The sequence below is a fragment of the Phyllostomus hastatus genome, unplaced genomic scaffold (genome assembly GCF_019186645.2).
Source record: "Phyllostomus hastatus isolate PE091 unplaced genomic scaffold, TTU_PhHast_1.1 phas_contig_29, whole genome shotgun sequence".
Classification (NCBI taxonomy): Eukaryota; Metazoa; Chordata; class Mammalia; order Chiroptera; family Phyllostomidae; genus Phyllostomus; species Phyllostomus hastatus.
Window position 1 is genome coordinate 43907696 of NW_025333835.1, and position 15515 is coordinate 43923210.

The window sequence follows — 15515 nt, forward strand, 5'->3', positions numbered from 1 at the left end:
GGGAGAAAGAGAGAGAGAGAAACATCAATGTGCGGTTGCTGGGGGTCATGGTCTACAACCCAGGCATGTGCCCTGACTGGGAATTGAACCTGCGACACTTTGGTTCGCAGCCCGCCCTCAATCCACTGAGCTACACCAGTCAGGGCTTCATTACTAATTTTTAATATGTAATGAAGCTCCTGGAGCATTTAATAATGCTCCTGGAACATTGTGAAGAGAAACTGCAGGTTTTATTTTTTTTAATGGTCTTTTTGAAATGCAGCATGCCTGGTTTCTCCATCTCCTGTTTAAAACGGAAGGGTTAGAATCCTTTCGCAGGTCCTTGGCTGCCTGTTGGCACAAATCGGGCCTTGTATTTTTGGAGAGCAAAACTCCCACACCAAACTCACTTTCGGACACAGATCGGTTGGAGAAGTCTTTGCTGCAGACATCTTTCCTTAACTTTTTTTTTAAGATTTTATTTATTTATTTATTTTAGAGAGGGAAGGGAGGGAGAAAGAGAGAGAGAGAGACATCAATGTGTGGTTGCTGGGGGCCGTGGCCTGTAACCCAGGTATGTGCCCTGACTGGGAATCGAACCTGCGATGCTTTGGTTCGCAGCCTGAGCTCAATCCACTGAGCTATGCCAGCCAGGTTATCTTTCCTTCACTTTTTATTAAAAAAGGAAACTAGTGACTCAAAATCTCAGACCACCTTTATGGCACCTCTACATAAAGCTTAAAATAGGTTTCCATTATTTTGTAAAATGTGCCATCAAGTTTATTGAGTCACTGGATTCCAGTTTCCAGAATTTTTCCAAGATTGCCAACATTTCAAAACCTAAAAAAGCAATTAGGTAGGTTTTGCATTATTTTTATGGAAATGATCAGACTAAGAAAACTGTTAACTGTTTCAAAGAACGGGCCGCTGAGTGAAAGCGTAAGTCCATGAAACCCCGACACAGAGAGTTTATTCAGCACCGTGTTTAGACAATGCAAGTATGTGGTTCCCATTCCATCAGGCCCTTGTCGTAACGCCCTTTAACACGGAGCTGCTCTGGTGCCTCATGGTAACCATAAAAATTTATAGAGCAAACTGAGAACTGGAATATAAGTTGATATAGCTTGTGAACTTGGCGATTTTGCTGTTCCCTCTGCGAACTCCACCTGGACGACGTCTACCCCAGCAAGAAGGATTCCGACTCGGGCGTTGGGAGCGATAACGGGGACAAGCGATTATCGGCCACGGAGGTGAGTTTGAGATCCATTTGCGATTTTTTTTTCTTTCTCTGCTTCCAGAGCGATCCGCTGCATTTATGGAGCCCCTTTCTGGTAAAAGGCATTAGCCCTCCGCACTGGAATATGTGATAATGTTTGCAAAAGCAACAATGTGAAATCCTCCCAGTGTTGTATAGATATTAGCCGTTGTTAGCTTCTTCTGCATCTTCAGTATTCTGCCGATGTCTCAGGAGTAGGATTCCGATCTCCTTGCACCCCACATTGTCTAGAATATTCTCGAATGCTCAATGAAGACTATGAAATGACTAAGTGAGGTGCAAGTACCCATGAGGCCCTTTCAATAAGTGCTTGTTTTTAAGTGACAGGACAGTTGAGGAAAACTTGTTAGACGCATGCGTCAGTGTGCGGGAATCAAATGTGCGTGGCGTTTTAGCAGGGTACCCCGAGGCAATGAGTTTATGAGTAGCCATCATTTTTATAGCAATATTTGTTTCCTGGAACTCTTTTCAGATCATTGGGTAAAAAGTTTATTAGCTTTCTAAAGCGGTTATGAAGTAGCGTATTTATAGCACGTTTGTTATCTCATTCAGAGCCTGTTAGATGCTCCCAAATCTCTCACTGCCCTACCATTGAATGAGCTTCTGGACCCGGGGAGCTGGAAGGAGCTAGGTGGGGTGAGGGCTGGCGTATCGCCAGGTCTTCCCTTGTTGAGGGAGTTTCTGGGGTCGTAGGGCTGGAGACATTATAATCCTCCTCGAAGATACAACTGATAGGGCCGTATGTGTGACTCTAGGGAAATGCCTATTTGTAGTTCTCTTCAGACCTTCGAGGTTTAATATATAGTTAAGGTATTTGAATTTATCACCCCCTCCCCAAATTCGTTACAAAGCAGTGTATTAAAAGAGAAACTAGGATACCTTACACTCTTTCTCACAGGACATCTCAAGAGGAAGGAGAGTTAGCCAGAAATAAAGACCCTGTCCGTAAAAGAAAATGACTTTCCTGGAGCCACATGAATAGTTTACTGTGGTTCCCAGGGAGGGGTGGGGGGGGGAGTGGGGAGAAAATACTCAACACGTCACTTTGTAAGTTGTATTCAATTCAACCCCCTTCGCTTTATTAAAACTCGCGAGCCCCCTGAAATGCCCCATTGTGTCGGAGGTGACTCACCCTGAACTCATTTTCTGTTAAATTGACACGCACTCGGCTTTCTCGGTTACCTGCCTCCTAAGGGCTGGTCCACTAATGAGACGTCGCACAAAGAGCAGCAGCATCCTTCTGTCCTCGCTCGGTGTCCGTGGGACGCTGATGCCGTTCCACGAGAAGAAAGGGGCCAGGAGTTTGTTCCCTCCCGTGTAACGAGATGCTTATCTCTGGAATCCTGCTGAACGTCTAAGGTGGGGAGAGGCTGGAAGGAAGAAGGATTACAGAGAAGGTTATACTCCACAGAATCAGGTGCACAGATCTCACAGTGTAGCTTCATTACCTGGGGGCACCTCCAAGAATTATTATTTGTTTTAGAATGGTCAGGGTTCCGAATTAACCATGGGAGCTTTCTGTTTTCGCTTTGTTTGGCAATTTGTATGGCCAGCTGATCTCGCCCCCCACTTATATCTCACTGTGGGGTTCAGAGACCCCCCCCCGGCTTCTTTTCTTGCTGCCACCATCTTCTGATGGACGTAGCATGGGTCATTAGGAAGCTGAAAACCCATTTTCCTCAAGATGAACAAGCCAAGACCTTGGGACCCCGCTGAACATGTGTTTCCTGAAGGAGATGCCGGTTTGTCGCCTCTGCCAATCTGCGCCCGTGTCCAGGAGGGAGCGGACTCTGTGCTCGGAGCGTTGTAGGCTCCGGAGAGGGGGAGCACGCCGGTTCTGGGGGGCGGGGCCCTGACCCCTGGGACTGGAAACGCGCTGTGACTTCACTGAACGACAACACTGACGTGGAGACGGAGGAAGACGAATGAGGAGGCTTCCTGTCGCGTTGGTGACGGGACCAACGGTTCTCTGAATCAGCACCCTCAGCTGGTGGGGGGAGCAAGACTCCCGGAGAGAACACACCCCGTGACCAAGTCCAAGTGTGATTCTGGAACCTTCACAGAACTCTTGCTCCGTGTCAGTCCCACCGCCATGGAGCCCTTCTACCCCCTGAGGCAGCGTCCTCACCCTGAAACCGGGAAATAAACCGAAGTTAGCCGAGAAGCGTGGAGAGGGCCCTGTAAATAAGTGGACATTGTCCCCGAGGTTGGTTGACCGTTGGCTTTCGGTGACGAGCCACGTGAGACCTTCGGAGGGCTGTGGTGGGTGAGTGTTGTCAGGTCTCGCGGTCACATTCCTGCCAACCCAACCGATTCCACTTGGGGGTCCTGTCGCAGACGGTTTGCAGGCGTCCCTTTGTTCTGCCGGCTGTCACACGGCCCTCCCCGGTCCCCAGCCTGCGGCTCTCAGGTTAGAGCACGTCTGGGAGAGTTGCAGCTCAGAGCACATGCATGGGCGTTAGCCCGGTGAACCTCGACAGAGGGAAGCCCATCCCCAGCTCCCAGCTCAAGGCGCGGGACTTCCCCGGCACCCCAAAAAGCCCCGCTCCTGTGACCACCCCACCCCCGAGCCCAGAGCAGCCGCGAGCCTGACCTCAAACACCGGGGATTCGTTTTGCCCGTTTTTGAGCTTAGTGAGCAGAACGGTCCTTGGTACCTGGTGTCTTTTACCTGCTACTGTGCCTCTGAGAGTCCCAGCTGGGGGTTTTCCCTCACGCGCATTCTCCCCGGCTGCGCCTTGCCCGGGCCTGAAGCAGCGCCCCGTTTCTTTCCAGCCGTCGGACGAGGACGCGGTCAGCCTCAGCGTCCCCATGTCCCACATCAAGGAGGAAGAGCAGACCGCCAAGGAGGACCCGTGCCACCGCCTGAGTCCAGCGAAAGGTCTGAGAGCGCGAGGTGGGGAGGAAGGGCTGGGTTTTCGGTCCCCAAGGCCGTGCTCACACGGTGCGCAAACGCAGCAGTAGCAGCTGACGGGCGAAGGTGACCTCACCGGAAGCTCAGAACTCGGAGGTGGCCCCTCACGACCCCAGTTCTGTAGAGCACACTGAGGCTCGGAGAGTCTGAGCCGACTGGCCGCGCAGCTGGTGCACAGCGAAGCTGCCCTCGCTAGTTACACGTCACAGGTTACGGAGGACGCGAGGGTTTGCTCCTGCTGTCCTCTCTCCGTGCCTTAAAAAAAAACAAGACGAAATCTCATTTCTTTCACAAGGAACTAAGCCCGACAGAGACCTTGGACTTCCAAGTTCAGTTTGGGGCTTTCTGTTTCCTTTCCTTTCCTTTTCCTTCCCCTTCCCCTCCCCTCCCCCTTCCCCTTCCCTTCCCTTCCCTTCTTTCCTTCCTTCTTTTACCTTTCCCTTACACCCTTCAGAGAGGAGAAAACTGGGGCCATTCGTTCACCCCTTTAAGAGGCAGGAGGGAAGACTGCAGTCGTTAGGCGACCCTGTCCCCCCGAGAAGCAGACAGACCTGTGCTTGGCCCCTGGTCGAGACTCATGCTTCCCTCTGCTCTCTCTCTTTTCCTCCCAGGGGACTTCCGTCAGGAGTTCCCACCCGGGACGTCCCTGGCGGGCGACAGCAACAGCTCAGGAGAAGCAGGGGACCAGCTTACCTGTGGCACAGATGTTCTCCACCCGGAATTCATAAACTACATGAAGGCAAGTGGAGGGTCCACTGGTCGTCTTATGTACTAACTTCTCTCTGGTTCAGGTTACCGCCTAGCACCTTGAAGGCCAGCTTGCTGCCACCTTCCCCGGGCCTTTACAGCTCCTCCTCAAAGACCAGCGAGTTTCTTTTCTGCCAGGAGGAGCCACCCCCTCCTCCCATGCACCACCCTTCACCTGGCGGCACGTGGGTGGGGTTTAAGAGTCACTCCCCTTTCCCTTGCTCGAAGTCCGAGTTACCGGGGCCGTTTAGTGAAAGCTGAATAGCGCCTTCTCGTCTGTGTTTTCTTGGTGGATGCTTTTCTCAGGGGTCTGTCCACAGCAGAGAGAGAAGGGGGCACATCCAGGCTCTGGAATGAGCGTCCTCCCCTTCCGGAGGGCCCACGCTGCGGGCACTGGCCCCCTGACTGCTGTCGGGGCCGTGAGGTGCTGGAAGGTCGGGGGCAAGTGGCCGGGCTGTCAGGTGGAGCTTCCTCGTAACAGTGGCAACGAGGAGAGGGAGACGAGCCGGTTGGGGAAGCTGGTGGTCACGGTGTCACCCTGAGACATGGTGTGGTGCCCCGGGACGTTCCTGCCCGTCTTCTCGGTTCAGGCTGCGGCCCCCAAGATCACGAGGGTGACCCCCTAGATGATCAGCCCTGCGAGAGGCCCCTGTCTTGGAGAGTTGAGAGAAAGGTGCTGATAATGAAATAAAGCCCGCACCTACATGAAAAGCCCGGCGTTGAACGCCAAGGCTTCTCTGAGCCGCGAGCCGCGTCGCCTGCAAAGCCCGTGCGTGTGCGGGGCGTGCAGGCCGCTCAGTCCTCGGGGACCGAGGCTTCCGTGGCTCCCAAAACCCCGTCCTGTCCCCTCCGCTGAGTCAGCGTCCTGCGCTTCTGCAACTGTAGCTGGTCCTCCCTCTTCACGGTGGTTCCGCTCTGCAAAGCCGCCCCCAGCACCGAGTTAGCCCGTCCCGAGCCACGGCTCCAAAGGGCAAGTTCAGGGTGAGGCTCCGTGTCGGATGTCCAGGGCATGACCTTGCTCATTGCGGCTTGTGTGTCTCTATTTAAAGACTCCTTGCCAAACGTGCCTCGTTGGCTTGTGGACACTGAACTTGCGGCCCACACCACTCACTCAGCCATGCCTCAGTCGAGCTTGTCCGACACATGTTTCCCGGGAAGGAAGATCACAGCCCTCGCGTGCTCAGGAACATGAGACCGCACCTCAGCACCGTGGCGGGTGTGCCTTGAACAGTGAAATCACCCGGGAAAGCACCAGACTGTGAAAAGTGGCACTAAATGGACTCTGAACAGGACGCGTGTTAAAGCTCTGGCAGCCGAGCCGGGAAGGCAGAGCGTGCTGGGAGCTGGGGTCCCACCGTTCCGTGCAGGCCTGCAGGGGGCTCGGGGAGCAGCGTGCGTGTGGGTGCGGGGGTTCTGGTGCGTTGTACCGAGGGAGCAGATTTGTGACTGTGGGATCCACAGAGAATGAGGATCAAGTGCGTACCTGTCTAACTCAGCAAAAGAAGCCCAGTAGGCCCTGTGTTGCATACGGAAAGAAAAACCGATGTTTCGCCCTTGGGGCTGCTTTTTGCTACGAAATGGAGAATTGGAGGGAAATGCCCATGGCTTCTGCAGCTGAAGCCCGACACAAAGAGAGTTTGTCACTGCTGGCAGCGTGCTTTCTGCCATGGGCGCCCCTGTCCCCCGGACAGTGTGGCACAGAAACTGCTCTGTTGGCGCTGTCATGCGCTGTTAAGTCAGATCAATACAGAAAGTGTCGGCGTGTCTGGGAAGCCGGAGACCAGCGTCGGGCACCAGCTGCCTCCCTGGAAGAAGGCTGGTGCTTGGTGACGCGTCCAGGGGACCGGCTGGGCTCCTGTCGGAACCTCGGCACGGAAAACAGTCCGCGTGGCTGCTGTCCCTTCCTTGCCAGGGAGCATGTCCTCATCTGGGGCGGCCTCTGAGCCGGCCGTGGGCTCCTGGCTGCACGAGGGGCCGCTTCTCTGCGTCAGAGGCGGGAGTGGGAGGGAGCATGTGGAGGTTCCAGCGGTGGGCACGCCGTCCCGACACTCCCACCAGCGTTTCTTTTGGGGGGTGGGGTGCGTTTCAGTGCAGTGGGGATGCTGCATGCACGAAACCTATTAGATGTCCTTGGAGGCATCCTCTGTTAGGTGTGTTATGCAGCCCTTTTCCCCACCACGCATGTGCGCGCGCACGTGCACACACACACACACGTCTCACACATGCTGGGACAGACGTCCTCACATGACTGACACGCCCGACACGACTCCGTGAACGCCAGGAGGTGCGAGGAGGGAACAGGAGAGAAGTGTTAACTTTCGGACAGGAAGTTAACAGGCATTGTGGTCCTGGGCCAGGTTTTCTTTTTTTAAAAAAAATTTTATTTTTAATTATGGTAAAATAAAGAGAATGGGAAAATTACCATCCTCCCCATTTTTTAGAGTAAAATTCAGTGGCGTTTAGGGATGGGGTAGCCGTCACCACCATGCATCCCGGAACGCTGTTCATCCAGTAAAACTGGGATTCTCCACTCCTTCGACAGTGTCTCCCCATTCCTTCCCTCCCCCGGCCCCTGGCAACCGCTCTACTTTCTCTCCTTACACGTTGGACCCTTCCAGGGGCCTCAGAGCAGTGGAAGCATACCCTGGGTTCTTTTCTGTGGCTGGCTAGGTTCACTTAGCGCCGTGCGTGTCCTGGAGGTGCGGCCGCACTGCAGCATGTGTCAGGACCGCCTTCCTGTTCGGGGCTCAATGACACCCCGCTGTTTGGGTGGGCCCCATGCGGTTGATCCACGCACTCACTGATGGACACCAGGGCTGCTCCCGCCTCCTCCCCGTGGCGAGCCGTGCCGCCGTGAACGTGGGCCGGGGCAGGGTTGGACTGTCGACCGTGGATGGCCAGTGGTTCTCAGAAGACCCGTGTGTTCTGTCCACAGGGCAGGGCGGTCCACTACGAGGAGCCGCTGCGGATAGAAGAGGACACGCCCTGGCCGTCCGAGGGGACGTGAGTACGGGGGCCTGGTGATGAGCTGCTGTCCTGCAGACTTTGAGGTCTGAGCAGAATGGAAGCTTCATCCTGGTCGGATTCCGGCCCGCTTTGGGGGCAGGGGGCAAGCTGACGTTCTTACCCGAAGATATTGATGGGAAGTGGCCAGCTTCCCTCTGTCTGATGCTCATTGTCACGGGGTTAGTGCAGTACAGCGCAAGGTCACGCCCCTCCCTTGGCCCTGAGCTCTCTCAGATTTGGGGCTGTAGGTAGAAACGCAACTCAGGGAATTAGATAGAATTTCCAACGTGGAGGTTCTGGCTTCCTTCCATTTGTTCAAAGAAGCCGACCACTGGACCTCGTGTGTTAATAGCTCTGGTCCCCCTCTTGTGCCTAGGCTCTTGGGTGTCTAGATCTGAGACAGTTACATGTCTCTCATGTCCTGGCCCCGAGTCTCACAGTTGCAACAATAGCTCGCACTCATTAAATATCACACCCCATGCCAGGCCCTGTCTTAAAGACATCATGAGTAGTAGCGCATTGCAACTTGACGGCAGTCCCGTAAGTCTGATTTGTTCTCCCCATTTCGCAGAGGACAGACTGAGGCCCCTAGAGATTCATTACCATGCCCCAAGGCCACAGAGAGCCAGGCGGAACCCAAGGAACCGCACACCAGAAGGGTGCCCCTTCTGTTCTGGTGCCCACGAAGATCTCCTTGGCAAGCTCTGTGGGGGCGGGCGGGAGCCATCTGTGTGGGCCAGGGGACCGTCTCCTGGGGGCTGAGCTTGGGCCCGTGCCACAGAGCAGGATTCTGGTTCACGGGATTCTGTTTTCCGTAGTGGGGCACGTAGGCCTGGACCTCCTCCCAGACCTCACGGGGTTTCTCCCCTTAGAGAGGATTTTTCATGCTGTTAAAAAACTCCTCCACTTCCGTTCTGTAGTGGAGAGGAGTTTCCATGACCACAGCTCTCTCGCCCTTTAAAAGCATTAAGAAGTTCCTTTCAAATCACGATCCAGTGCGACCCGCATTCACTGGGTGTATTTCTGTAAGACCAGGGAGGCCTGGCTTGATTATAGATTTGTAGAATTATAGGGAAAGGCTTCTTTAAACTATATAAAGCTCTAAAAACCTCCTTCTTAACCTTGCATCTGCTGTTCTCAGCCTCGCCTGCAAATCGGGGCCATCTGCAGGGCTTGATAAGACGCCCGAGCCCCAGCCGGATCTACCTGGGACTGCCAGGCCTGGGTTGGGGTTGGTTTTGAATGCTGCAGATGATTTTGCTGCACGCTGCACGCGGCGCTCAGACCGAGGGCCGCCGTCCTACCCTGAGGTCCCTGCTGTGTGACAGCTGTGGAGCTGAGCCACGCCGGTTGAACTGGTGGCGTTGGGAGGTCTGGGAGTCGTGCAGACCCCGCCCCAGCCGAGCGCCCCTGTGCGCCCGCCCCCGCAAGGCTCAGGAAGGCAGTGAGAGCGCCACCAGCTGGTCGGGTGCCGACTGTGCAGACGAGCGGGTGGAGGCCCGGACGGGCACTGAGACTCAGAGGCTTTACAACAGCGCTGGGCGGCTTCCCCCATCGGGGGTGGGGGTGGGAGCTCTTTCCAGTACGTTCTGGCGGCTCATCCCGCGGGGTCGTACTGACTGGTCTCGGTCATAACGTCGGCGTGTCGAGATCATGGGTGAGATGGGAGCTGGACGTGTGTGGTTTTGCTCCTAAGACCCGAGGTGACGCTGCTGTTCCGTGTGTGGTGGGTGCCGTCTCACGCTCGGTTCCTTGCTGCAGGACGCATCCGCCCGAAGAAGACGCGGACGCGGACATGGCCCCGGTGGAGCCGCTGAGAGACGCCAACTCGCCGCCAGACCCCGACAGGTGCGCGTGTCCCCCTGGGCCCAGCTCCGGGTGCAGACGATACGAACCGGTTCCTCGCCTCCCTTTCTGCAGACATTTGTATGCACGGCGTGGGTGGGCTTCGTCGTTTCAACTCCCTGCTCCCCTAGGACTTCTCCGCGGGAGTCCAGTGGCCCCTTCTCCACCCTTGAGTGAAATGTATTCACTCTTCTGAAATTCACGAGGGAATTTTTGGCATCATTCCTAAAAAACAGACATATGGTGAAAATGCATATTTTATGTGGCTTAAAGTGTAAATCTCTGACTTACAGCCAGAACTACCAGGGAGATTTTCCCGAAAGGGAAGAATCGTTGTATCAGGTACTGCCATATTTATTCGATGGTGGCAAATATGAGTTAACTAAATACTGTATTTGCAATGATTTGGGTTGCAGGGTAGTTTCTAATCGAATTGGCCCTTGTCCATCACTGGCACTATATATAGTAGATTCATTTTCCAGCTTCTTGATTCAGGAAAATGAACTTCCCACGGACAAAATATTTCCCAGTAAGACAACATACCTGATATCAGGTCATAACTCCCTCATCACTAGAGACATAGGTCTCAGGCTTGTCCCTGGTAAACTCTCCAGGGGCCCCGGGAATTGAAACCATGGAGATGATGTGGTCTCACCCCTGGGTGAACAGGAAAACCACACCCCAGCCACCTCTGCCGGGTTCTGATGATTTGCCGAAATGTGGTCAGCGGTACACCCCCAGTGTTGCCGGGCCCTGAGAGGCAGTGGTGGGTGAGCTAGAGTGTGATGGGACACCTGTAGCTGTCTGTTTGAACAGCGTTTCGGTGCTGAAGTTGTTCACTGGGTGCCCAGGGCGCAGGCAGGTGTGTGGTGGGCGCCTGGGGGAACGCACAGGTGAACCAGACGCAGCTCCTCCTTCCGAGAACGTCCCCTGTGGTGGATGGAGTTCCCTCCCTGGGGCAGTTATTTGTAAGGGCCCTTGATTTACACACTTCCAAGGTGGTCGACTAGAGCGAATACCTGACCCCTCGCCTTCTGGAAGGTTTGGGCATCAACCTTGAATAACTAGCGCTTTGAAGGGCAAAGCAAGTCTGGGTTGAGCGGGAAGCTTGGGCAGAGGCCTGGAGGTCAGAGGGAGTAGAGCAAGCTTCTCAGATCGCAGGCAGGTAGGGTGGCCTCCGCCCTGGCCAGGCCTGGGGTCCCTGGTGGGACTTGGGAAATGAGGACTCCATGACTCACTCGTGGGCTGTGGTCTGGCCGGTTCTGCTCCGGAAAGCCACGCCTGTTCCTGTGAGGTGCAGGTGGCCCGAGAATCTTGGTGGGGGGGGCCCTTGTGGGGGCAGGGGCACTGCAGATGATGTCGGATGACGCTGTGAGGAGCTGAGGCTTTACTCCGTGGAGAGGGAGGTGATGACGGTTAAAGAAATGTGATTATTCGTGTGGTTCTTGCTCTCTAATCATTGTTTCAGGCCAAGTTTTATATTAAGTGATTAAGTGCCTAATCAGGGCATGTTCCTTAGAGAGCTGTGTTTCACGTCCTGAACCACAGGAGTTAGTGACGAAAGAGCTTCTGTGTGTGTGTGTGTGTGTGTGTGTGTGTGAGTGTGTGTGTGTGTGTGACAAGTACGTAGCTGTTCCGGTTGAGAGGATTTGAAATACCATATAAACTACTCCTGGGAAGGTGAATTGGCAAAACCACTCCAGAAGGCATCCTAGTATTAATAGTATGCAGTTGGCAACCTAAAAAATGTAGAAACCATTTCTTTCAGTGAATTCTAAAAATATATCCCAAAGGGACAAAGGATATGAACAAAGATTGTGAAGGGGGAGCTGTTTTTAATAGCAAATATTTGGGAAAAGGGAGATACATTTTGATAATTAATAAGGGGGGATATAATGTAGGCAAGGCAATGTTTTTTAAAGGTTCCAATATATTTTAGAATGCACATTATATAATATGAGTGTTAAAAATTATACATCACGCAGAAAGTTTGACCCCAATTATATCAATAGAATTAGGTTTCAAATGTGTAAGGAAGCTAAGAAAAAAAACAAAACTGGACGGAGATCTGTTATGTGGGTATTTTTCTGTAGGCATTTCTAAATGTCTGCAATGCTTTTATGCACCGCAGATACTTTTATACATGGCAGGAGCTGCTGTCCTTCTCTGCCGATCATTTGAAGTGGGCGGCGAGGGCGCAGGGAGGGTGCGGTGTTTCAGACCCGAGCCCCTGGTACCTCCTCTGAGAAGGGAGACCGGGAGGGACAGCAGCTTGAAGGTGCTGTGGGCTCAGCTAGGACACGCTGAGTAGCGGCCAAGGGGGCCGTGCGGCGATGCGCATCCAGCTGCTGCACGGTTACTACTGGGTTACCACTGGGACTTGGAGATGTAGATCTGAAGCTCACGCTCCCCAGGGGACGGAGCAACAGCGGCTGCAGAAGTGGCTGAGGTTCTCCCGGGCACGCAAATCGACAGGAAGGGAATGCGCATCCAGGACAGAGCCTTGAAGACAGGGCGTGACAGACCGCCGGCCACCGCTGGGTCAAACTTTATGCTGTCGTAACGCACCCGCCTCTGACAGCTTGTACCACTCTCCCAATGAGTTTTTTCCAGAGTGATTACTGTGTGAGCCCCAAATCAAGCAAGAGCAGCCCCCGTAGAGGGGAATAGCGGTGGCATGGGTGGGGGGGCTGGCACCAAGACCCAGGAGTCGGGTCCAGGTGACCCAGAGGCAGTGGCTCCCTGCTCCGGGTCTCGCTCTGCCCTCCTTCCTGGGTGGGGGGCGGACTGAAGATTTCGAGACTCCTCCCCTCAGCTTGGAGATGTCTGAGCCCGTGGAGTGGGGGGCGTCTGCCGAGTTGTGGACGAACACAGCTCGAGTCTCCCTCCCGGTGTAGTTGACCGGCACCTTTCTGGAGGGATATTTCAAAATGACCTTGTTCCAAGGTGTTACACGGGTTTCGTTTCCTCCCGGAAAGTAACCCTCCGGTTTCACCGCTGCAGGTCTCTGTTGTTGCCCCTGAAATAGTTATTATAAGACGATCCTAACTTTGTAACAATGCTCCCGTGAGCCAGCTGGGCCTCAGCTTGTTTCCCATAAAAGGAAGACCTTTCTAGAGGTTATAGCTGCTTGGGGACAGAACATTAGTAACAAAAACTTCACATACACGTCGGATTTTGTCTTTTGTCTCATATGTCACAGATGGAGACTTTTTTGTTGTTGTTTTAGTTAAGCCTGTGATTAAATTTTGTAGGTGTAGCTTTTAGACAATCTTAACATCAAAAAATCAGGTTATTACCCAATTTTGCCTTTATCTTGGTTTCTTAAGGATTTCCGGTTGTTGATGTGATATCATTTTTCAGCAAGCATGTATAATATGAACTCATTCTACCTTTTATGTTTTTAATTATATTTTATTGATTATGCTGTTACAGTGTTCCTGATTTTCCCTCCTTTGCCCCCTCTACCCAGCACCCCCCACTTATTATTAAAATAATAATAATAAAAAATATTGCTCTCACCTTTTAAAATAGCTTTGTAACCTTTATACAACTTGCAGAAATTTCTGTTTTTAAAATTGCAGAAACTCAGAAACTAAGACTATTATGAATTCTTTCTTTTTTTGAACGAGGGAATTAAGAGTCTATCAGAAATGTTTTCCTTTCAAAACAAAGTATCTTTGATACATATACCATAATGCAGTATCCTTAACTTTACTTGCTTCTGTAAATTAAGCAATTTCTAGAACAAAATTTACCGTGTGCTACCTACGAATATTATGACCAACGGCAGTCAGAAAATTATATTAAAATTATATTAAATTTGGCACAGGATGGGAAAATACCGTGCAATTTGAAATTTCAGCCATCAACCTTTCATTACTTAATCTTGATGGTAAACACAACTTCTTCAAATTTAACACATTAAGTTTTTAGACTACACGTAACCCAAGGCGGTAGGATCCGTTAGAAATCTAATAACATCTTCCCCTTTCTTCTTCAGACTGAGCACGGAGACCGAAGAGAGGAGTGATGTGAGCTTTTACCCCAACGAATCCACAGGAGCCCTAGAACTGCAGGATTCTGCACTCAAGTATGTCGACCTTTTAAAAACTGAGCGTTTTCTCTTTTTACGCTGAAATAGGCGCGCTTTAAATCCCACTCTCCATCTTTCCCCCTCACGCCCGCAGTGGTGACATGCAGCTGGAGACCTCTCCAGGATGTGAGGTAAGGCTGCCCTGGCGGGTTCTCTGCTTGTGACGGACACAACTCGGTGACTTTAAAGGGGGAGCAGGGGGTGTTAGCGGGCTCTGCTGGCCAGAGGAAGTCATGAGGAGGAGGAGGAAGAGAAAGAGCCCTGGATCAGCCAGGGCTAGCGATTACGCGGATGTGTCCAAGTTGGGGATGTTTTTTACTGGCACTCCTCGACAGTAGGCATAGGAAAGTGTTAAATTTATACTCACTTGGTGTAGGATAGATGAAGGTGTTAATGCTAGCCATCACCATAAAGGCGCATTAGTGGGGTCCCTGATTACCACGTGAAGAAGGTAGATCTGGGTGAAATAACTGTCTGTCGTCAAAGCAGACTGATGCTGAGTGGACGGCGGGAGGTTCTCCCAGGCAGGCTGGGTTCCAGGCACGTGTACTGGTTGCCAAAGGCTCCTGGTGGTGGGGTTCTGTGTGTTTGGGGACCCCTGCCTGGAACCCTGACCGAACACCTGTCGTTGAATGGGGGCGGAGCCTTCAGGGTCGACCTTCACAGGTGGTTCGGGCTGACCCCTGCTCTGGGAAACCCCTTTGCTTAGTTTGTCTGATACTTTAGATGTACTTTGCTGTGACCACAGCTGCGTGTTTTTAGAAAATGTAAGTGTAACCTCCTTGGCCACGTAACACACTAATTCATTAGCTCGGTGTGTATTCAGCATGTGCCTGTAGGCCAGGGGGCAAGAAAGACACCGTTCCTGCCTCACGAACTTTGTGGTCTAATGAAACATCCCATGCACTTTTTTCTTCTATAAGGTGCAAGATGAGCTGGCGTCTCAGAGTAACGGGAGCGACTATTCTCCAAACGAGGTATGTTCCTGGAAGGTTAACAGAAGCAAGGATCCAGTTCTGTGCAGCCCGAACTGGAGCGTCTTTCACAGAAGTCTGTAGTCTGAGACCGCCCCAGGTGCTGAGCCGATGGTACTGCAGGCCGTCTGCAGGGACCGCCCATTAGCGATCGGAGCCTTATCTGGCCCTCTCCTCCCATAAAGATTAATTTTACAAGATATACTTTGAAAACCAAATACGGGAACATCCTCACGGGAAACGAGGGGGAAAGAGTTCCGCTCCACAGCGCAGAGCACGCATTGTGACCTCTGAGTGGCCCGTGTACGGTTTCCGTGTAGATGGGAAGTCGGCTGCGTGTGCCCCGTGGCCTCACCTCAACGTGCTGTGGCAGCTGCTTCGGCAGGTGTGCCCTCTGGGAGGCGGGTTTGTGTGTGTGTGCATGCACACGCATGCACACATCTGTTCCAAAGCAGAAGAGGATTGCCAGTATCACGCGACCCTAAAACATACTGTTAGGACGAGCAAATAAGAAATGGGAGGGGTCCCCCTGCAAACGGCAGCTGTTGATGATGCCCCGGGAGGCGTTTGCCCTTTGAGGGTGCGCTGGTGATCCCACTGTTCAGCGCGGACTCCCTCGCCCAGCAGCACAGGCCCGAGGTGGTGGTTTTGTTAAAATCCTTGAGCGTAGAGAAGCATG

At 52.8% G+C, this 15515-nt stretch overlaps 1 protein-coding gene across 2 annotated transcripts in view; it reads left to right on the forward strand.

Annotated features, from left to right (window-relative positions):
• The window catches only part of LRCH1 (leucine rich repeats and calponin homology domain containing 1), a 149003-nt gene that overhangs the window by 103194 nt on the left and 30294 nt on the right, over positions 1–15515 (forward strand). For both annotated transcript variants that reach the window (XM_045838953.1, XM_045838954.1), the window contains exons 7-14: positions 1166–1229; positions 4030–4135; positions 4780–4907; positions 7851–7918; positions 9683–9769; positions 13770–13859; positions 13957–13993; positions 14786–14839. In XM_045838953.1, the coding sequence (XP_045694909.1) occupies positions 1166–1229; positions 4030–4135; positions 4780–4907; positions 7851–7918; positions 9683–9769; positions 13770–13859; positions 13957–13993; positions 14786–14839 (634 nt within the window). The remainder of the gene's footprint in view (positions 1–1165; positions 1230–4029; positions 4136–4779; positions 4908–7850; positions 7919–9682; positions 9770–13769; positions 13860–13956; positions 13994–14785; positions 14840–15515) is intronic.